Below are 24123 nucleotides of genomic sequence, written 5' to 3'. Positions count from 1 at the left end.
TAGTGAGCCTGATAACTTATGTTCCTCATAATAATTAACTGTGTACAGTAGTTTATTACACATTTGTCCTCTTTCTTCTAGATTAAATACTAGGTGTATATATAATTAAATCATGATCCGTTGTCTTGTTGCTTTTATTGCAGCCATTGTTTTACATGTCATTTTTAAAAGGCCTCTGTTTCTGAGGGCTGACATGCTTTGGTTGTGTGCTTGTAGGACTGATGGTGTGTGCCGTTTTGTATCCTTTTCTATGTCTGTTAAAGCAGGATGTACAATCCCCAAAATCTAATGTGGGGCAGCCCTATAGCACCCCAGATAGATGCCTTTTGGCAGGTTTATGTCAGTTATGTTTTGTTTTGTTTTTTTGTGTGTTTTTCAATACTAAACTTAAGCTAATAAAAAATTTTCTTTTTAAATAGTACAAATCCATCCATTGTCATGTGCTGTAAATGGTAAAATAACATCATTACTCTGCATTTACATGTCCATCTGTCATGGTCTGTGTAACGGACTGCGACTTTTGCACTGGCCTCATATATGCATATGAAGCAGAGTTTGGGTTGAGAGACCTGTGACTGATCTGTGCATCAGTCAATACATGGACCCCAAAACTTGTGTGAAACCATCCTTAATCCGGTAGTGACCAGGCCACATGTTTAAGATCTGACTTGTCATTTTAAGTGGCAATAACTCTGAAATGTTTCACTTATCCCAGTGATCCTGAGATATTTTTTTTTATTCTTGGTACCTTAAAGTAAATTTAGGGTATTATTATATTTTGCATTTATTTAGAAAAGTATCAGAAATTCTCCAAATTTAGAAAAATTAGCAATGTTCCAACTTTGATTATACTCTTAAACCAAATTGTTATACTGGACAAAAAGTTAATAACATCCAACATGCAAGAGAATTGGATACTATATGTAAATGACCCTCGGCTCAAACTCTGTTGCTCGCGTGATCTGAATGTCATTTTACTGTGATCGCATTCCCTCACCTGCAAGAATTGGATCACAGGTATGGAGAAGATGGAGAGCTTAATTTCTCCATGTTCTCCACTCTGTGAGTCGGCATATATCAGACTTTACTTGGATGGCATACAAGTGTAATCTGATGTTATGCACGCACCCATAGACTTGTATGAGTGTGCGCCGTCCTTTATACGCTGCCATTCGCAGCATGCATTGATTTTTTTTTTTTATCATGCGGATCTCAGCATGATAAAATAAACATTAGTCGTCACTGCTCCATAGTATAACATTGGAGCAAGTGCTATCCTACGAAGCATCAGATGCCACTCGTCCAAGTTACACGCTGGCTACTCGCCAGTGTGATCGAGCCCTTAACGTGACTTCCCACAAATTGCTACCATAAAAAAAAAAAAAAAAACAGCAAAACTTCCCAGCGCCTGCTGTCAGGTAGTTTGGTAACCTTCATCTGCTCCACAAAATTAATGTGAACTGTAATGAATGAAAGAAATTTCCGGTAAAATATTGTAAACATCCTAACAAGCCATCATAGCTGGCAAACCCTCGTGCCATTACTTGACCGTGAATGCCATGGCAACCATTGGTACCTCAGTGTCATGATCTTGGGGTACCGATGAGGTTCATAAGACAGCTCCGTCCCTTGATTAACAGTCTACATGCTGCTGACAGCAGCATCTAGGAGGTCTAGTGGGCATAATCAGTGGCCACATCGATCATGGCCAATTCTTCATCATGTCAGCTACAGATGCATCGTCATGTGTTGAGGGGTGTTATTCTCTTAAAGGGAACCTGTCACCCCCAAAATCGAAGATGAGCTAAGCCCACCGGCATCAGGGGCTTACCTACAGCATTCTGTAATTCTGTAGATATCCCCTGATGTATCCTGAATGATGAGAAAAAGAGGTTAGATTATACTCACCTGGGGGGGGCGGTCCGGTCCGATGGGCCTCGCGGTCCGGGGCCTCCCATCTTCTTACGATCACGTCCTCTTTTTGTCTTCACGCTGCAGCTCCGGCGCAGGAGTACTTTGTCTGCCCTGTTGAGGGCAGAGCAAAGTACTGCAGTGCAGAGGTGTTGGGCCTCTCTGACCTTTCCCGGCGCCTGCGCACTGCAGTACTTTGCTCTGCCCTCAACAGGGCAGACAAAGTATGTCTGCGCCGGAGCCACAGCGTGAAGACCAGAAGAGGATGTCATCCTATGAAGATGGGAGGCGCCGAAGCGGACCGCCCCCCCCCCCCCCCCCCAAGTAAGTATAATCTAACCTCTTTTTCTCATCTTTCAGGATACATCAGGGGCTTTTCTACAGCATTACAGAATGCTATAGATAAGCCCCTGATGCCGGTGGGATTAGCTCATCTTCGATTTTGGGGGTGACAGGTTCCCTTTAATTCTTTTTGTACTAAATTGTATTGGTGGTCCTATCCTCGCTAATGACAACACCTCAACATGCAGGAGTTAGCAGAGATTTCCTATAGAACTAGTGAGCGAACATTGAATGGACAGGATACTGCCTATTTTCGCATTTTAGGCATTTTTATTGGCTCAAAAAAGATAGTGAGTGATAAGCTGTCCCAATATCTCCTTGTGCTCCAACCTGCTAGGACTGGGGCACATGTCGGCTTAACCCCAACTTCAACTGATGTGTGACTTTCACCCTTACTTCTGCACTCTGCATTGTGCTGTGCTTGTGGTTTTTTTTTTTTTTTTTTTTTTATTGTGCAAGTGTCGCAGGAAAAATACTGTTGAAGTGTTCCTGTCTGTGTGACTACTTTCTCCTTTACCGTTATATGGCAGTAGTTTTTTGCTTTAGTTTTTCGATGTGGGTACTTTAGGGTATATGCACCCATTGCAGATTTGCTTGTGGATTTTTGGGCGCAGATTCTGCATCTCTTGGCAGAAAATGCAGGTAAAAATCCACACATTTTTGATGCGAATTCTCATGCGTTTTTTTTTTCATGCGTATTTGTATGCATTTTTGCAAGCTAAATAAAGAACTATTAGTTAACAAAAAAAAGTGATGTCATTTCTTGTTTAACCTCTTCATTTACATACTTCATTGAACAATAATGTTTACATACACACATGGATGGATAGATAGATAAATATGGGATAGATAGATAGATAGATAGATAGATAGATAGATAGATAGATAGATAGATAGATAGATAGATAATAATAATAATAATAATAATTTTATTTATATAGCGCCAACATATTCCGCAGCGCTTTACAAATTATAGAGGGGACTTGTACAGACAATAAACATTACAGCATAACAGAAATACAGTTCAAAACAGATACCAGGAGGAGTGAGGGCCCTGCTCGCAAGCTTACAAACTATGGGGAAAAGGGGAGACACGAGAGGTGGATGGTAACAATTGCTTTAGTTATTCGGGCCAGCTATAGTGTAAGGCTCAGGTGTTCATGTAAAGCTGCATGAACCAGTTACCTGCCTAAGTATGTAGCAGTACAGACACAGAGGGCTAATACTGCATAAAGTGTATGAGAACATGATGCGAGGAACCTTTTTTTTTTTTTTTTTTTTATTATAAATAGGCCACACAGGGATCGTTAGGTTAATGCATTGAGGCGGTAGGCCAGTCTGAACAAATGAGTTTTTAGGGCACGCTTAAAACTGTGGGGATTGGGGATTAATCGTATTAACCTAGGTAGTGCATTCCAAAGAATCGGCGCAGCACGTGTAAAGTCTTGGAGACGGGAGTGGGAGGTTCTGATTATTGAGGATGCTAACCTGAGGTCATTAGCGGAGCGGAGGGCACGGGTAGGGTGGTAGACTGAGACCAGGGAGGAGATGTAGGGTGGTGCTGAGCCATGGAGTGCTTTGTGGATGAGGGTAGTAGTTTTGTACTGGATTCTGGAGTGGATGGGTAGCCAGTGTAATGACTGGCACAGGGTAGAGGCATCGGTGTAACGGTTGGTGAGGAATATGATCCTGGCTGCAGCATTCAGGACAGATTGGAGCGGGGAGAGTTTTGCAAGAGGGAGATAGATAGATAGATAGATAGATAGATAGATAGATAGATATGGGATGGATAGATCTATAGATGGTTAGATGGCTCTATAGATCTAGCTATCTATAGATCTATCTATCCCATATCGAGCTATCTATCTAACTTTCTATCAATATATCTATCTATAGATATATACAAATATAGATGGATAGATACATCTGTTGCTAGATGGATCGATAATACCAAGCCCGATGTTTAGTAATAAACATAATAAAATGGTACATAAAGAGTTAGACCGGGGTCACACTTACGAGAAAGTCGGACAAGTCTCGCACCTCAATACCCGACACTGCCGCCGGATCTCGGCCCAGAGTGTTCAGCTGCATAGAAATACATGCAGTCCCACACTCCGGTCCCGGGTGCCGGGTATTGTAGTGCGAGACTCGTGCGAGTTTCTCGCAAATGTGACCTCGGCCTTAAACGTAATATCTGTTTAGTTTACAAAACAATTGTGTGGGCTCCCGCGTAATTTTCTGTGCCAGAGAGGGAAAGCCAGTGACTGGGGGCCGATGTTTATAGCCTGGGAAGGGGTTAATACCCATGGATCTTCCCAGGCTATGAATCTCAGCCCGCAGCTGTATACTTAGCCTTTACTGGCTATTAAAATAGGGGGACCCCCCCAAAAAAATGTCATGGGGTCCCCCTATAATTAATAGCCAGAAAAGGCTGTGAGCTGATATTCATAGCCTAGGAAGTGGCCATGGATGTTGTTTCCCCCCCCCCCCCCCCAGCTGCAAACGCCAGCTCCCAGCCGCCCCAGAAATGGTGCATCTCTAAAATGCGCTAATTCTGGCACTTAGCCTCTCTCTTCCCACTACCCTGTAGCTGTGGCATATGGGGTAATAGTTGGGAGTTGATGCCACCTTTGAATTGCAAGGTGACATCAAGCTGGCTTAGTAATGGAGAGGCGTCAATAAGATACCTATCTATTACTAATCCTATAGTTGTTAATGGGTTAAATAAAGACACAGCCATAATAAAGTATTTTAATGAAATAAAACACCACACTCTTTTGCCATCTTTATTGTTATGCCAATCCATGCGACGCCCTCGCTCTCCTGCAAAAAAGAAAAAATAATAAACCAACACAAATACTCCCTGGTCCAACGCAGTCCATTTAATAATGTGTCCCACGACGATCTCCCCTATAGAGCTGTCACATCAGGAAATGTGACTGCTCTATAGGCCTCCAGTGACACACTGACAGGAGATAATGGCTCCTTCGCTGTTATCACTGAGGGTTCAATGGGCTCTTGCTTTACGGCACTGCTGCGTGAGAACTTTCCCAATCAGCAGTGCCACAAGTGACAGTATGAACTCTGCACTCACAGCGGTGGAGGGATACAGTGCAGAGGATTACCTCCTGTCACTGTATCACCAGAGCCCCTGGAGAGCGTTCACATCTGTCGATGTGACAGCTCTCCATGGGAGATCGTCGTGGGACATTCGTTATTAAATGAATTACATTGGATCAGGGAGTATACTATTGGTTTATTATTATTTTTTTACAAGTGACCGAGGGAGTCGGGGACTAGGTGATTGGTGAGTATGTGTTGTATGCACTGTATGTGTGTAAGTGTTTTTTTTTTTTTTTTTTTACACTTGAACACAGTAGCCGGATGATGGGACTACTACTGTCCCATGATCCGGCTAGCTGTCCCTGTAGCAGGCATAGCCAGATGGGACTAGTAGTCACCTCGGACGATGCCTGCCTACACACAGCCCCGCACACACACAAACACCTGCACACAGACACGCACATCTCTACACACACACACAGTCTCGGCACATTCTCCGCCTGCACACTCGTCCTCCCGATCTGCAGTGTTTCTCGCAGGCAACTCCGCAGAAAATCCGTAGATCTTTTTTAAACCCGCGGTTTTGCTGCAAATTTGAATGACACAATGGAAATCAATGGGTGCAAAACGCTGCAGATCCGCAAAAGGAATTGACAGTCTTCGGAAAATAAAACGCTGCAGATCTGCACGTTTTTTTCTCCAGCATGTGCACAGCAATTCTCAGTTTCCCAGTGACTAACATTGCTTGTGCACTACACTGCGGATTTGATGCCATTCTGCGTGTCCAAAAACGCTGCGGATCCGCATCAAAATCCGCAATGTGTGCACACAGCCTTAGAGATCCTGGCAGTGTCGTTGATCATTGACCTGTAATCATTAGTTTCTCTGTAGTGATGGCGGTGTACTTTCTGCACACACACCGCTCTCTCCGCTGTCATTGTTACCTGACAGTTCCCCAGCTGCAGTAGTGTGCAGTGTAGCAGCTTAGTGGCTATGTCTGTCCCACCAGATGGTGGTGGTGCTGTCCTGCTGCATGCTAGGGCTCTGCTGCTACAAGTGCTATGATCTCATTAACAAAAAAATCGTAAATCCTCTATCTGTGGGCAAAGTTTACACTGGCTCACTCTTTAGAAATGAATAAAGAGCCAGCTTTGATATGGTGAAGCTGTGTTTCACTCTTCGGATCTCCTTTATGGAATTTCCACTCCAGAAATCAGGGTGTGATAAGGATTGAAAGAGATTACTGTATGTCGTTGCCCTCCCCCTATTTCTGTGTGGGGATGGTTCAGCCCTGTTTTGCATAAGTTTCTTTTGAGTAGATCCATGTGTGGACTGAGTCCGCCTAGTACTGTCGGAATTACTGTGTGGTCGGGTGGATGTATTCCGGGGTCTGGAGCCTAGAATCCCTGCCACACCACCATGTATTGTGCGTACCCCGTCGCTGGAGTGGGCAGCAATTCTTTGATGTACTACTACAATGGCAAGACGGTGAGACTTTGTTCCATTCTCAGATTAGTAATGATCTCCACATTTACCCTCAGGGGTATTGCTGCATTGTTCTATGTTCTGCTTATTATATGATGCACTCCATTTGTGTTTGTGGAACAGGCAGTGAGTTTTCTGAAGTGTTTTTCTATTACGTTACTGTGTAATGTAAAAAATAACATGTTTATTACTATTGATTAAGTAGTATGTAGTTTACCCTTTCTGTATAGTTTGGTGTGTACTATATTAACTTTATTTAGAATAGTTTTGTTTGTTTTTTGTTTACTTTTATTTTGTGAAAAGTTACAGAAAGTATCAAGGTGGCTCATCCTGTACCAAAAATCTACACATTTCTGGGAATGATTAAGGAAACTGTGTTCCCCAGCCAGTACGATTCCTTTTTCCTGTTTAGACTTTGCGGTTCACTGCCCGGGTTGTGATGTTATTCCATCTGCTTCTAATCGGCTCGGCATATTGACCATGGTGACAATACGCTCTTTCTTTCCTAAATGCACTGGTTTCTTCATAAATAGACGCAGTGTCATTTTTTCTGTGTCTTGTTTGATGTGGTGACAGTCCAGTTGAGATGCATTTGTTGTACTTTTCTCAGTTTCTTTAATTCTTGTAGTAGTAGACTGTAAACGATGTTTTACTGTCATTACAGATAGTGGTGGAAAAATCAAACTTTTTTTTTTTTCTTTTATTTTGTTTAGAGGACGTAGCGTTAATCCCACGAAGGCTTTTGTGAAGTGATTGAAATCATTTTCTGTGTTTTGTCCACGTCTCGTGGCTTCTACTATAAATCTTTATGGGCTCAGAGTTTGATTAGTTATGTAGATAGTACTAAGAAGTTTTAAAACGCAGTCTTCTCTTTGTTCTATGTCAGCACAACATAAAAAAAGGGGGAAAAGCTTTGATCTCATTAAGTATTTCCAGACTTCCGAGGGTCTGGTTCTAAACAGAAATGCTGCTTTGAAAATGTGTACCATGTGTATTGCCATTAGTCTAGGTCACTTTTCTACGCCCTAGTAATTGGTGAACTACAATTAATAGGTAGTCTTGTCTAGATGCCTTTCTAAAACTTGCTGGTTATAGATCTGGCAGTAATAAATCTGGATAGTGCACCCATATGCATATATTTGAGGGTCTGGACTGCTATAGATGGTGGGTAACCCTGGTTTATAAAATGGTCTAAACAAAAGCCTAATCTGTATAGGATAATGTGTGTTCGCACTTTACTAGCTGGAGAATGAAACTCGATGCAGAAAAGGAAGGCACACAGTTTATCCTTTAATACGATTAATCCCCAATCCCCACAGTTTTAAGCGTGCCCTAAAAACTCATTTGTTCAGACTGGCCTACCGCCTCAATGCATTAACCTAACTATCCCTGTGTGGCCTATTTATAATAATTAAAAAAAAAAGTTCCTCGCATCATGTTCTCATACACTTTATGCAGTATTAGCCCTCTGTGTCTGTACTGTTACATACTTAGGCAGGTAACTGGTTCATGCAGCTTTACACTATAGCTGGTCCGAATAACTAAAGCATTTGTTATCATCCACCTCTCGTGTCTCCCCTTTTCCCCATAGTTTGTAAGCTTGCGAGCAGGGCCCTCACTCCTCTTGGTATCTATTTTGAACTGTGATTTCTGTTATGCTGTAATGTCTATTGTCTGTACAAGTCCCCTCTAGAATTTGTAAAGCGCTGCGGAATATGTTGGCGCTATATAAATAAAAATTATTATTATTATATTAATAACTCTGATCCACTAATTCAATATATTAACGAACACAGGTGGAAATCATATTGTATGTGCGCTTCATGGGAGCAGAAGTGCAGTCACTAGTATGCTATGTCGTTACCTTACTCTGGTGGAACCGTAATGCAAATTAGTGGTGGGCGGACAGAATATAAATAGCACTTTTCACAGTTTACCAAGTTTTCGATAAAAGCTTCTAAGTTGAAGTGATCTTGTCCCGATATTGTTCTCACTCCTATGGTGTATGAGGACCTGTTATACCCAGCCCCCAGCCTTCAGTGACTAGGGAGAAGACTAGCATGACACTGGCCTGCTGGATGTAGGTCTGTGTCTGTACTATAAATACTTGCCTAATCTCTGCATTTCATCTCCTTTCAGTCCTGCAGGCATTACTTAATGGTCATTTCCTAAGGATAACACCCCCTCCCGTGCTTGTACTGCCCTATTTACATTCTAGATGCAGGTTACTTTAGGGGAAGAAAATGAGTTTTCAGGTTCCTAAAAACCTGAACTGAGTTATCTGCTGTTCCTAAAGTGGATGTGTTATTTACAGTAAGGTGAAGAACAATTTCCATTTATTACTGCAGATGTTGTTTGTTTTATGCCATTATTGCCTTGCATGTAGTAGCTTTTACATTGTCTACCGTCTTGCTGAATTTTTTTTTTTTACAACATATTCGGATCGGTTTGTTTTGCATAAAAATATTCTAATTACGGTAATCTCTCACAACCTTCTTAATTGTATTTCTCAATATTAAACCAAATGTGTGGCTAACCAAGCTGTCGCATTAGTGTATGGATTAGCTGCGATCACACACTCTATCGTGTTCTTCAGTCAGTTTGTATCACACATGTTCTCATTTTAAAGCCTTTCACAGACACGACTGAGTGAACTTAGCAAGTCCCACGTCCGGATGCGAGAAACAGATGCTAACCTGCAGACTGTTACGCTTTAGCAGAACTTTGCCAGATATAATATTTCCTTTAGTTACTCAGTTTGTTGTCATTTTACTTTGCTTCAAACTTGGCTGCAATTGGCATTTAATGCAAAAGCGACTGAGTTTGTAGAGTGTACTTTCCTCCTCACTCCGCTTTATTGTGGGGGGTTTTGTGTTTGAATTTATTTCCCCTTTTGTGTGCCGATAAGTTCTATTCAAATAGATAAATGGTGACCTGCCGTTATCAGCGTTATTGTGAGTGCAGTCATTGCGGCCAAGTGTGGCCATTCTTACTGTTCGGTCTTTTGGATTACATTTTTCAGTAGTTACTGGACCTATACCATGTAAATGGCCAGCCTTCCTATGTCTACCAGCCAGCCGCACACAGATGTGGGGACAATTAGTAGCATTCACCTGTTCGATTTGGCAAGATGTAGATGTGCTTTGAGGACTGTCGGAAGTAGAAGGTGTTGGAAAAGTAAAGGAAACACTGCAAATGTTAAATACAGACTTAAAGAAAAAAAAATATATTTTTTCTGTTCCCAACATAAGCAGGTTTTATGTCTACATTTGGTAAGCTGATTATCCTCTTCAACTGAGAGAATGGATTTTCATGACCTGATGTGTTGTGCGGATGCAGCCCCTTTTGGCTACTAGGCCTTGTCATGTTTTAAAAAGACCTGCGGTGTATAGCCTTTCCTCTAAACTTCTTTCTAAAAAAGTTAGAGGGTTTTAATAAAAATCGCCCAGTTCAGTTGGACACAAAATAAAGTATAATCCGGAGAACAGTGGAAATATAACAGCCATGGACGCTCACACAAGTGTCATTGATCCGCTGCTTATAAACGAATTAAACCCGAACTGATTGTTTGTCTGTGTTCGGTGTGGTTTTACAAGTGGCACATGGCACCAAAGCTATATTGTTGTACTCGCTCGCATGATCAATGTAAAATTTGCAAAGCTATCTGTTGATGGATATTACTGTCTGCACATACAACACGTGACTTTCTTAATCTATCTCATAGGTTATACAAAGCAAGGAGAAAAACTTGTGATCCCTCCATTAAATAGGAAACTTATTTGCAGGTGATTAGATGACAGACATCTGTTTTACATTTACAGGATTTTTTTTTTTTTTTTTACAACTAATTTTTGTCTGTATTTTCCCCCTTCGAAGTTGTATTTCTCCACATCTGGCTGTAATGAAATCTCTACAACCACATCACTCACTTTTGTGCTTCTCCAGCTCTTTGATGTGAATTATTGTAACTGGCACAAGTGCTGTCCATAATATGGCGGCTTTTTTTTTTTCCTCTTTTTTTTTTAAGTACGTTTGCTTAACAGCAGTAAAATTATACTAATTCAAAAAGTATTTATAAGCACTCGAGTAATTTAGAGCAGATTCTTTAAAAGATTTTTGCACCATATAATTACAAGTTATACCTGTAAGGCTGTGTATCAGTAAAGAAATGTATCTTTTTTTTTTTTAAGCATTACATTTAGAAAATTATTGTGAGGATCATGATTATTCAAATGTATTTTATGCTAAAGATTTGGTCAGGTTTTTGTATCCGAATAAAAGAGGAAGCGAACTACTATAAAGGCAAATTTGATAGATTTATAGTTCTTTTTTCAGTGCCGTAAAATACATATTCAAAATTGGCACCAAATCAATACAGTGAGAGTAGCCTAAATATCTAGACCCCCGAGCGTGCACCATAGGCCCCCTGCTGCATAAGTGAGACTGGCCCATCCTAAAGATTATATACAAAGTGCTGGCTAAAAGTATTTACAATGGCAACCTCCAATAAAGCTGTATAAATGTCACGTAGCTGGAGGATGCGCACAGCTCTGATTAGTGCTGGCTCTTATACAGGTCCTTCTCAAAAAATTAGCATATAGTGTTAAATTTCATTATTTACCATAATGTAATGATTACAATTAAACTTTCATATATTATAGATTCATTATCCACCAACTGAAATTTGTCAGGTCTTTTATTGTTTTAATACTGATGATTTTGGCATACAACTCCTGATAACCCAAAAAAACCTGTCTCAATAAATTAGCATATCAAGAAAAGGTTCTCTAAACGACCTATTACCCTAATCTTCTGAATCAACTAATTAACTCTAAACACATGCAAAAGATACCTGAGGCTTTTATAAACTCCCTGCCTGGTTCATTACTCAAAACCCCCATCATGGGTAAGACTAGCGACCTGACAGATGTCAAGAAGGCCATTATTGACACCCTCAAGCAAGAGGGTAAGACCCAGAAAGAAATTTCTCAACAAATAGGCTGTTCCCAGAGTGCTGTATCAAGGCACCTCAATGGTAAGTCTGTTGGAAGGAAACAATGTGGCAGAAAACGCTGTACAACGAGAAGAGGAGACCGGACCCTGAGGAAGATTGTGGAGAAGGACCGATTCCAGACCTTGGGGAACCTGAGGAAGCAGTGGACTGAGTATGGTGTGGAAACATCCAGAGCCACCGTGCACAGGCGTGTGCAGGAAATGGGCTACAGGTGCCGCATTCCCCAGGTAAAGCCACTTTTGAACCATAAACAGCGGCAGAGGCGCCTGACCTGGGCTACAGAGAAGCAGCACTGGACTGTTGCTAAGTGGTCCCAAGTACTTTTTTCTGATGAAAGCAAATTTTGCATGTCATTCGGAAATCAAGGTGCCAGAGTCTGGAGGAAGACTGGGGAGAAGGAAATGCCAAAATGCCTGAAGTCCAGTGTCAAGTACCCACAGTCAGTGATGGTGTGGGGTGCCATGTCAGCTGCTGGTGTTGGTCCACTGTGTTTCATCAAGGGCAGGGTCAATGCAGCTAGCTATCAGGAGATTTTGGAGCACTTCATGCTTCCATCGGCTGAAATGCTTTATGGAGATGAAGATTTCATTTTTCAGCACGACCTGGCACCTGCTCACAGTGCCAAAACCACTGGTAAATGGTTTACTGACCATGGTATTACTGTGCTCAATTGGCCTGCCAACTCTCCTGACCTGAACCCCATAGAGAATCTGTGGGATATTGTGAAGAGAAAGTTGAGAGACGCAAGACCCAACACTCTGGATGAGCTTAAGGCCGCTATTGAAGCATCCTGGGCCTCCATAACATCTCAGCAGTGTCACAGGCGGATTGCCTCCATGCCACGCCGCATTGAAGCAGTCATTTCTGCCAAAGGATTCCCGACCAAGTATTGAGTGCATAACTGAACATTATTATTTGTTGGTTTTTTTGTTTGTTATTAAAAAACACTTTTATTTGATTGGATGGGTGAAATATGCTAATTTATTGAGACAGGTTTTTTGGGTTATCAGGAGTTGTATGCCAAAATCATCAGTATTAAAACAATAAAAGACCTGACAAATTTCAGTTGGTGGATAATGAATCTATAATATATGAAAGTTTAATTGTAATCATTACATTATGGTAAATAATGAAATTTAACACTATATGCTAATTTTTTGAGAAGGACCTGTACTCTAGGAATGATCTGTTCCTCCAATTAACCATATGTGATTCTCATTATTTAACACTTTCAGCATTCTGCAAGTTCCTAACTGTCATATGTTTGGTTTGTGACATTGATAGATTAATATCCAGAAACCAGCCTTTTTCTTGAACATTGTAATATTTGTATAATTAAATAAATCAGATATTTTACTGAATAATAGTAAAGGCTTCTCATAAAGCACCTTTATTTTCCTATTAAAAAAAAAAAAAAAGTTTCTCCTGAAATTACTTCAGTGCTAAGTCTGTGTTCACATATTGCAGTGGTGGTGCAGCCAAAACAGAACTATCCTGCAGATTTTCAGATAATTCAAAATTGAAAACCCTCAATTTACAATAAAGCGGTTTAAAAATGTAGAATCCCATAGACTTTGCTATAAGAGTGCATGCCGATGCACTTTACAGTCCTAGCATGGTAACCAAGCTTAAGGCTAAGTTCACACATTGCGTTTTTGCTGCGTTTTTTTTTCTGCAGGCAAAACTTGCTCTCTAGGCAGTAAAAGCAGCAGCTTACTAAAAGCAGATTTTGCTGTGTTTCTTTGCTGCATTTGTGTTGTGTCTTGTGCATGCTGATAAAGTTTAGTGCTTCCCCCCCCCCCCCAAAAAAAAAAGGTTCCTTATGGTTATTGCACAAAAACGCAGCAAAGCCTGATACCTGCAGTTTTGCACTTACTCATTGCTTTCTATGGGTGAAAAAGCGCTGAAGAAGTGACATGCTGCAGTTTGCAAAGTGCAGCAGTTTTTCAAATCAGTCAGGAAAAAAAAGTATGTGCATGAGATTTCTGAAATTTGCTGGTGCTGCAAAACACAGCTTAAAATTAGCATTAAAAAACTCAGCAAAAACGCAATGTGTGCACATAGCCTAAAGGTGGCCAGACACTTTAGATTAATGTTGCCCAACCCTCTTTGACCTTGTTTCTATAATGTTGGCTGTGTAGCCTTTGCCTGATATCTTATGCGTCAGGTTTAGGTAATACTATTAATTGTAAAACTCTGCCATAATTAATTCTACCTACATTAGACAGTTCTGGAAACTATGGGCTTCAGAAAAGGAAGGCAAACTGTTTTCTATTGGCCAGAATAACAGTTCTTTTTCTTCAGACCCTCTATGGACACTATGTAAAAATGCGTTTACACTTGATGTCTCCTAGTACATTCGACTAAGACCATTATCACTGTCCCCAATGGGGGTCACAATCTAAGTTCCCCATCCGTATGTGTTTGGAGTGTGGGAGGAAACGGGAGTACCCGGAGGAAACCCACGCAAACACGGGGAGAACATACAACTCCTTGCAGATGTTGTCCTTGGTGGGATTTGACCCCAGCGCTGCAGTGCTAACCACTGAGCCACCGTGCAGCTCATTTTTTGAATGTGCTTATTTCAGTTTGATTTGTTTATTAATTGGATATGAAGCAGGAAATAATTTAATTGAACAGCAGAAAACGTTCTCATTACAAACGTTTTTCAGTGTGTTGGGTAGAGTAGCTTGTGCAGTGACTACGCCATTGCCTGGTCATGTATGTAGCCAGCGGATGTGAAGAAGAAACAGGCCTGTTCATATTTGTATTTGACTTCAGCATTTACTATGACAACAGAAAGGTTATTCATTACATTTCGGTGACTGTCACACTCCTCTTAAAGGGGCATGTTGAAATCCATGTGTTCCCAAACCTTCAGATAAACTGAGGTGATTTTCATGTGCTTAAATGTGTAGAACCGATCTGCCTTGTGTGCAGTGATCAGTATGTTGGAGCAGGTTTCTATTGGACCACACTGATTTAGCGCCACCATTCACAGGCAATCCGAAACTGATTTGTCTGATCGCTCTCGCTTGGGGGTTGTGGGCTTCAGAGTCTTCGTGTTGTTATCAAAATGCAACATTTTTGTTGCGTCTGACCACTAGCTCCTTTAGTCTGGAATCACATGTGCAGTTTGATTCAGTTTTGTTTATTTTTTTTTAATTCCGAATTCACAAGTGTATTATACCAGATTCAACACTCCTGTGTATGGAGGATTGGGGGGAGAGCTGCCGACTAATGATTTGCTGGACCATCTTTCTGCCAACATCTCTCTATTGTATACTCTGCCCCTAACTTTCCATTTTGGTTCCGAACATATTTTCTTCATATTTCTGCTCTGCCTATCTAATTTAGAATATATACATTTCCTGGGTATTTGTGTGTAGTTAATAAACCTTTACAGCTTATATTACTACTTTCTTCCTTCCTTCTTCTTTTGTTACTGTGAATATTTCAGGACACATTTGCTCATGTTGGCTGCTTCAAGATTACTCTACAATCTGAGGGTTTTAGAAAGTCTTTAATTAGATGCTATAGACAACACTTAATATGTCCATATTAAGCAATATTTCACTTATTTGTACCTTGGTAACTTGCAGAGCGGAAGAAAGACTGATCATAATTCTGAACGTTATATAGGGATTTGATAATCTTCTTTGTCTTCCATAGTCAAGTTTTATTTATTATACTATTTTAATATACTGCAATTTAACATATTTATCTGTATTAGGTCTCTGTGTTGCATGATAATCCTTTTAGTTTTTCTAATTTTCCAATGATTTTATTTCAGGTCTATGCACCCTCTCCAGGTTCCGATGATTTCAATAGGGAGTCTCCAAGCTACCCATCCCCTAAACCACCCAGCAGTATGTTCGCTAGCACTTTCTTTCTGCAAGGTTTGTATTATAGTGGTGATGCTCTAACTCCTTAAACTCCTGTAGCCAGTTTTCTTTTATTCTGATCATAAAGAGCTATCATTCTGAAAGTTTTTGTGCTTTTAAAAAGCCGCTAAAATGTACTGAATGGGTTAAGAGATATAGTAAAGTAAAGTAGTAATACCCACAAATCTTTACTTTCTTTTTCGAGATCTGTGACCACTGCATCTAATCAAGGCCTGAGGTACATCATTACTCTGAGGCCTGTGATTGACTGAGCAGCCATCCAAGAAATAGTTTCTCACCTTGAGTGTAGGCTAGGGTCACATTGCATTTTAGTGTGAGCGCTAACGGACAGCGTTGCACGGCGAAATTAACGCCATTCAACGCGCCCGTTAGCGCTCCCATAGCCCGCAATGTAACCAGCACATTGCTAGCGCGTGTCCTTTTCGGCACGCGCTGGCGATGTGCCGGTCTTTTGCAGCGCGCCTCGGACGCTGCTTGCAGCGTCTGCGGCGCGCCCGAGGTCCGTTCCCCGCTCTCGCAGAGCGGGGATCTGCGAGAGCGGGGACGTTCACGCGAACCCGAAATGCGGCCCCTTAAAAACATTGCGTTAGCGCAATCCGCTAGCGCTAAACGGATTGCCCTAACGCAATGTGACCCTAGCCTAATATAATGATCATTCATGATGTCACATTATAACTCGGAACAATGAGTATTGTACTTTACTCTCTTCATAGGTTTCTAACAGCTCATTTGAACAATTTCATTTTTTTTTCATCTTTTAAACCTCTTTTTTTTAACTTGCATTTTGGCTAGTTACTTATTGGTATTAATAATTTTATAGATGGCAACCATAACTCCTCAGAGCTATGGAATTCCTCGAATGGGATTGGCCAGCCCGGCTACGGTGGAATGATGGGCAATTCATCTACTCATATGCCCCAGCCAAATAATTATGGCAGCCTACATGACCGCTTGGTAAGATAAATTAAAAGGTGGCATCACTTGATCAGATGACTTTTATATTAAAAATTGTGATTTTTTTTTTTTTTTCGTTAATAGTGAGTTTTTATAATTATTTTAGCACTTTATCTCCAAAAACTTGTTAAATGATTTTCAAAAAAATCTAATCTTCCGTGTCCTCCATTCAGAACTATCCACCACATCCAGTTTCACCAACAGACCTAAATGCCAGTCTTCCGCCAATGTCCAGCTTCCATCGAGGTGGCACCACTAGTTCCTCCTATGTTTCCTCTTCCCACACCCCACCCATCAATGGATCAGACAATCTCTTGGGTAAGTTTTCATTTATAACATTCCTTCTCTGCAGAATTTATGTTTGGAAAATATCCTATTAGTAAAATATGTTATTTACTGCACACTAGTATTATATCCGCTTACTTCTATTATTATAGGCAGAGGTAATGCAGCCGGAAGCTCCCAGACTGGAGATGCACTTGGAAAAGCTCTGGCATCTGTGAGTATTTGTGTACATGGAGAGTGGTAAAATCACATTTTCATTATTCGCCCTAATAGTTTTCGGGGTGGTTTGTGTATACTATTTGAGCCTGCCGTTTTTGCCATATCATACAGGCTTCTAGAATTATCTGTACAATGCGGTGTTCTCTCCATTTATTTAATGATGCATGACCTTCTGAAGGAAACAGCTGTCTGTCCTAAGAGTATCACTTTTCTTGTGGAACGCAGCCTGGGAGTTGTTAAATGAAAGCTCCGCTCATACGCGGTCTTGCCCATTAATGCTGGATGTATTCATAATCCAAGTGTTTGCTGTAAACTTTGTAAGACCCCTTCCCAGACTGCTTAGACGCACATACTTTTTCAGTGTTTTAGGTCTAAACAAAAAACGATTTACATCCGCTTTTTGGCATATTTACAAATCCCTTTTTAGCAACGATATAAAGAGATTACACATATGTTATGATTTGTTTTATTTCAGTGTAGTTACTACAGTTTGGTTAAAAAAATGCATAATGCTGTTGAGTTTATTAATATTGTCCAGACCATGAAGCATCCTTTATGTGCTCTTGCGCCTCTTCCCTTCCGTTTGTGGAATTTTCTAAACCATCCCAAATTCATTCTAATAAAGAGGCATAGATGCTTATTCTGTGTGCTGGGTGGGCTCTGGTTGTCATGGTGACTTGATTTTGTCATCCGGTTTTGTAGCAGGGTGGGTAGCAGTCAGGTCATTTCATAAATCACTGCTGTCATTTCCAGTGGAGATGCATTCCATCTGCTCTGAGTGCAAGCCATAGTCGGTCACATCCATTTTTGTTTTCCGGGGTCTGTTTTTTTTATTACCATTAACTGCATAATATTTTAGGACCTTGATAGTACTGATTAAGAGTGATTGAGGAAATCTGAAGATCAGTTCGCCCTTATGAGTTGACAATATGAAGGAAAAAAAACAATTTTAATGATCCAAAATACACAACACTGCTTGTGTTGCTGTTAAACACCCATTTTCTGCGTTCCTTTCATGTGTAGAAGATCAGAAGATGAGGCATTTGTTCTTCAGTTTAGGTATTAAAGAGCATACCGAATACGATGTGATTAAACATGTAAGGCCAGATAATACATTTGCAAAGGTTCTTTTATTTTAGGTTTAAGCCTGGATAATTGTGGTCTTAATCTCAGGGTAGCCAAGAAAGAGAATTGTACATGAAAGTATTTACACAAAGTTCCCAAAGCCCTGTGGATTATGCATTAGTTTGGATAATGAACTAGTGTAGATAGAAAGGAAAGAAAATCTGGGTATTTGTGCCATTTCTAATGTGTTTCCCTGAACGGTTGCCAAATAATAACCCTTTAAGATTGTGCCCGTGGAGGGTTATATGAAGGGAAGGAACATCTGGTTTATTTCATTGCCTAATGCCAAATCAAAACATTTAGGCTTTAATTTTGAGAAGATCAAACAGGAGCGTTGTTTAACATAGTCGATTATATCAGACGTCTTTGCGATACCTTATTTCTCGAGCATGTTCTAACGTATTCTGCTGTCGAAGTAATTAAGTGGCCAGTGGTTTTGAGCACAAAGAAAATTGGATTTTGGGGAAGTGAACTTTAAAATGCAATCCATGAATCAAGTTTCTTTGTAGCTTCGAGACTCTATGAAATTACCATAACAAAGGGCAACTGAAATGTACACCCCAGTGTTTAAAAAATTGGACTAACCACTCATGGTTTGGCTCTGTGGGCTTTCCTTTGTGTGGCCATTGTCTCTGTCCCCTTTCATTAGGCTTGGGCATATTGGCACCCCACTGATCGGAATGAACCATGACTGAAGGGAGGAGGGCTCTTGTTTGTTGCTTGAAAATAAGTGAGGTTGCCATTTAGACTTAGCAGAAGGTGTAAGGATTGTTCATATTGGTCATTTAAAGCGGCACACGGCATGGACTGAATACAGAATGAGATATCTGCATTTATGGTAATATCATTAAAGGACTTTGCGGCAATTTGAGGCATTTAACAGACATGGCATATGTTCCTTCATATTAGGAATTGTAAACATTAGTATTTTGGTGTCTTCACTGGGCGTTATAATAAAGCTTCAAGGCATGGCATCACTCAGATGTGACTTTTTCTATACATATCTTGTTGCTCATGACATGAGAGGAGGCGAAATTGGTGTGGAGCTTTTTTTTCTTCTTTGTGCACATACTGTATTCACTACACAGTACAAATCCTTACAAGAATAAGCGAGCCTACACTGATGTAATTTCTCTACTTCTGGTTATTTGTTTGTTCTTTTCCCCTATTTGTGAAAATCGGGAAAGCAGGCATCTCCTTTATTTCATGTCGACAGTCTTGACCATGACCTAAGTTGTCTTTTGAAGAGTTTCTGGACCCTTGCCAGAGGCTTCCATAGTGAAAGGCAGCAGTGTTGCTGTGCATTTAATGTTCCGGAAACTTGTCAGTGCTTCTATCTGTGGTGGGATTAATAAAGTTATAGTGTTGCCTCGCGTACAGTGCAGTTTTATTGATGTGTGACGGTACATGAAAATTATTTTGTTTTCAACTCATGCAAATCTTACTTTATAACAAGAATCTGCCTTCTGATTTCGCCTAGATTTATTCTCCTGATCACACCAGCAGTAGTTTTCCATCAAATCCTTCAACCCCTGTTGGGTCTCCGTCTCCTCTTCCAGGTAGGATTTTTTGTTTGTTTGTTTGTTTGTTTTAGCCAAATTTTAATTTTCTTCTTAATTTTTTTTCCATAGTGTTGGAATACATAGTGGTATAAGAAATGTGAAAATTGTTGTGGATTCTTGCACTAACAACTATTGGTGTATATTCACATGTAGCATTTTGGTGTGGTTTTTTTTTTAATGAAATCTGCAGACTATGGACAGAAAACCACAGTGGAAAGTCTTCATTTTTGGTGTTTTCTTATTTATTTATATATTTGTTTCTGCTATTAAAAAATTTGCAGGACCCTCGTCCATCAGCTGTGGAGTATTCCATGGCCGCTGGACAAGAACCCTGCGAACCACCTCCTGCCTGTTGTAATCTCCGGCGCCTCTTCTGTTTTGTCGACATGGTGCGACATCATTGTTGCATGTCGCTACTGTTAAAGATGATGGGGAGGCTGGCAGATAGAAGGTGGTTCACAGGGGTCCTCTCCGGCGGCCACCGAACACTGATGTTCTAGTTGGACCAGGGTCATGCAAACAGATTTGCTGATCTCTACTGATTCCCATTTTGATCTTAATTGGGAAAAACTGCAATAAAAACACTTAGATAATAGACATGCTACACATGTAAATAAAACCGTAAACAAATTGAAGGAAACAAGTGGACCATGATATTTTAGAACAGTTGTTTTGCTGTTATTGTGAATTGTTACTTTAAGCAGCCTACCTGCTTATTTGAATGATTACGATCATTTCCATGTACATAGGGGACTGATATGTAGCAACTTTTCCACAGTAGATTTACACCTGGAAAATCTGCAAGATGTCCGTTCATGCTGTGTGTTTACTGCAGATTTCACCCAGTGATTCTGTAATTATTGCTTTGGGTGAAATTCGTGGCAAATCTGGCATTTCTCCAGTAAAATCTGTAGTTTTTTTCTTTTTGCTGTTGCCGAAAGCCTGTAATAGGTCAGTCTGACATAGCCTAATAGTTGTTGTCCCAAAACCTTTTGTATTTGGGGTGGATTGCTTTGATGTTGTTTGTCTTTAGTTGGCCCACCTCAGCTTATGGAAGATTGGATACGTTTCTGAATAGATTTGAGTGTGAGAAACTTGTTATGAAGCAGGTTAGGCAATATAGCGCAGTACAAACTCTAATGGCTCTTGAAGGTAGATTTGCGGAAGCTCCCACTGCAAACCAAGTTACACAAGAAGAGTTCATTTTCTGACCTGCTTACATTTTTCTGCTCACAGTTGTTGTGTTGGCTGCAATCATAGTATGCAACTAGTAATCAGAGGGGACCACACAATGGTGAATGTCAGCGTTTTGTTTTGCTGTGATCTGAAATATAATATATATGTATATAACACATATAATACGTGTGTGTGTGTGTATGTATATATATATATATTAATATATACATACATATATATATATTTTTATATATATATATATATATATATATATATATATAGATCTCTCTCTCTCTCTCTCTCTGTGTATGTATATATATAATATATATATAATATGTGTTTATATATGATATATATATACCGTATATATGATAATTTTGTGTGACACATAGACCATGGTCATTCCTGGAAGTTACACAGTTAATTGTGTTTTTTCTTCATTATTTATAACTTGGGAAGCTGTCCTGAATGGATGGGAGTATGATAGTTATCTGATGTATGAATAATGAACTGCGGGTGACTGGCTGCTCCCGCACTCCCACTTCAGCTGTCTAGTAAAATGTGAACAGCTGTTCTACTAGACAGGCCACAGAAAGCCCCATTGACATTTTTTTCCATTGTATAAGGAAACAGCCATCATTAACTTCAGGGTGATGTAACAGGACTCCTTCCTAATGCATTAATAGCATTACTTGCATTCAAACGTGAAGATTTGCGTTATAATCAAATTATCGTAAGCAAATAGTTGTAATTAAGTTAAGAGCATCATCCCATGTCTCATGTAGAAGCCCTGTCAGCTTAGGTTTAGATGTTCTGATCCTGTGATCCTGAAATTCTTACTTTTGGTAATGTTGTAGACATTATGCTGGTAATATCTTAAAATTCAGCCTGTCTCATGGTTTGGCTCCAGCTGAATAGCCTCATGATTATTTGCCTGGTTATAATAAATTATCACTGATCCTGCTCCCTCTAATAATTTGGTGGTACTAGATTTACAGTACTTCATCATCAGTCATAAATAACACTGATGCTATCAATCAGTGTATTCCATAAATATTTTAGTTTTGTTACTATTCCTCACAATGCATTTAGATGCCAAATATAGCCCATAAAGGTTAGATAGACCGAGTCTTAGTCGCTTGGGAATTACGCTGCAGTATTATCTCCTAACTCATACCCTGTGGAGGATAGTTTTGGATTAATTAATTAATATTAATTTGGCTTAAAAATAATTAAATCTGTAAAACTCTGCATTTAAACACATTAATTTTAACTATTTTCGTTATTGTGATTTCACCAGTAGTTTGTCCAACTGTTTCTTTTCCCGACACCGCAATAAATATTCTTCAGTATTAGGCTGAGGCTACATGAAACATGTATCCTATGGCTGCAAATCTCACACAAGTCACGCTACCTAAAACATTTGTGCATCTGGTATTTAGGACTTGCTGTGACACAATTATTTTAGCGATACAATTTTGCTATAAAAAAAAAAAACTGCCAAGTTGTGGTAAAGTCGTAACCAACTCGCATTGACGTCTACAGCAAGTGAGTCGCTTATGACCGGCAACAGAAGTTTCAGCACATCTGAAAACATTTATGATTCTGTCATGGTAGGTTGCGTTATGTAAAATCATTACAGAAGATGACGCAATTTGCCACCGCGATCGCACTGTCTCGCGACCACACTGACTTGCGACACATGTTGCTTTGTAGCCCTGGCCTTATTGTTTAAATAAGGTCAAAGTCAAATCCAACCGCCAATCCCAACTGACCAGGCTAGTAGGACTCTAGGCTGTCCTAATTGATATGATTAGTTTGGCCCAACATTTCAGGAACACCTTGTTGGTGACTTATTGCCTGACTTCTTAATTATGTAATGAGAGTGAATTCGCCAACATGTGATAACACTACTTATCAGAAGATCTCATATCCCTGCTCTAAGCAGGTCCTGCAATGAATCTACACTGCTCAAAAAATAAAGGGAACACTTAAATAACAGAATATAACTCCAAGTAAATCAAACTTCTGTGAAATCAAACTGTCCACTTAGGAAGCAACACTGTTCGACAATCAATTTCGCATGCTGTTTTGCAAATGGAATAGACAACAGATAGAAATTATTGGCAATTATCAAGACACACTCAATAAAGGAGTGGTTCTGCAGGTGGGAACCACAGACCACATCTCAGTACCAGTGCTTTCTCGCTGATGTTTTGGTCACTTTTGAATGTTGGTTGTGCTTTCACACTCGTGGTAGCATGAGAAGTGAGCACAAGTGGCTCAGGTAGTGCAGCTCATCCAGGATAGCACATCAAGCTGTGGCAAGAAGGTTTGGTGTGTCTGTCAGTGTAGTGTCCAGAGGCTGGAGTCGCTACCAGGAGACAGGCCAGTATACCAGGAGACGTGGAGGAGGCCGTAGGAAAGCAACAACCCAGCAGCAGGACCGATACCTCAGCCTTTGTGCAAGGAGGAGCACTGCCAGAGCCCTGCAAAATGACCTCCAGCAGGCCACAAATGTGCATGTGTCTGCACAAATGGTAAGAAACCAACTCCCATGAGGTTGGTCTGAGTGCCCGACGTCCACTCCTAATGCAGGACAATGCCAGACCTCATTTGGCTGGAGTGTGTCAGCAGTTCCTGCAAGATGAAGGCATTGAAGCTATGGACTGGCCCGCTCCTTCCCCAGACCTGAATCCGATTGAACACATCTCTGGGACATCATGTCTCGCACCATCCACCAACGTCACGTTGCACCACAGACTGTCCAGGAGTTGGCGGATGCTTTAGTCCAGGTCTGGGAGGAGATCCCTCAGGAGACCATCCGCCGCCTCATCAGGAGCATGCCCAGGCGTTGTAGGGAGGTCATACAGGCATGTGGAGGCCACACACCCTACTGAGCATCATTTCCTTGTCTTGAGGCATTTCCACTGAAGTTGGATCAGCCTGTAACTTCATTTTCCACTTTTATTTTGAGCATCATTCCAACTCCAGACCTCCGTGGGATATTAGTTGTAATTTACATTGATAATTTTTAGGTTTTATTTTTCTCAACACATTCCACAATATAATGAATAAA

General features: G+C 40.5%; 1 protein-coding gene across 10 annotated transcripts in view; it reads left to right on the top strand.

Annotated features, from left to right (window-relative positions):
- Nucleotides 1-24123, top strand: part of TCF12 (transcription factor 12) — a 440208-nt gene that overhangs the window by 383076 nt on the left and 33009 nt on the right. For 7 of the 10 annotated variants that reach the window (XM_069765926.1, XM_069765930.1, XM_069765927.1 and 4 more), the window contains exons 9-13: nt 15612-15717; nt 16544-16677; nt 16851-16995; nt 17115-17176; nt 19787-19865. In XM_069765926.1, coding sequence (XP_069622027.1) covers nt 15612-15717; nt 16544-16677; nt 16851-16995; nt 17115-17176; nt 19787-19865 — 526 coding nt within the window. Of the gene's footprint in view, nt 1-6635; nt 6808-10569; nt 10590-15611; nt 15718-16543; nt 16678-16850; nt 16996-17114; nt 17177-19786; nt 19866-24123 lie in introns of those variants that run through there. The other 3 variants (XM_069765934.1, XM_069765935.1, XM_069765936.1) reach the window with 3 other exon arrangements.

This window comes from Ranitomeya imitator, chromosome 4, assembly GCF_032444005.1.
Source record: "Ranitomeya imitator isolate aRanImi1 chromosome 4, aRanImi1.pri, whole genome shotgun sequence".
NCBI classification, from domain to species: Eukaryota; Metazoa; Chordata; class Amphibia; order Anura; family Dendrobatidae; genus Ranitomeya; species Ranitomeya imitator.
The sequence above is the reverse complement of the archived record's forward strand: the minus strand, read 5'-3'. Positions and strand labels throughout refer to the sequence as shown.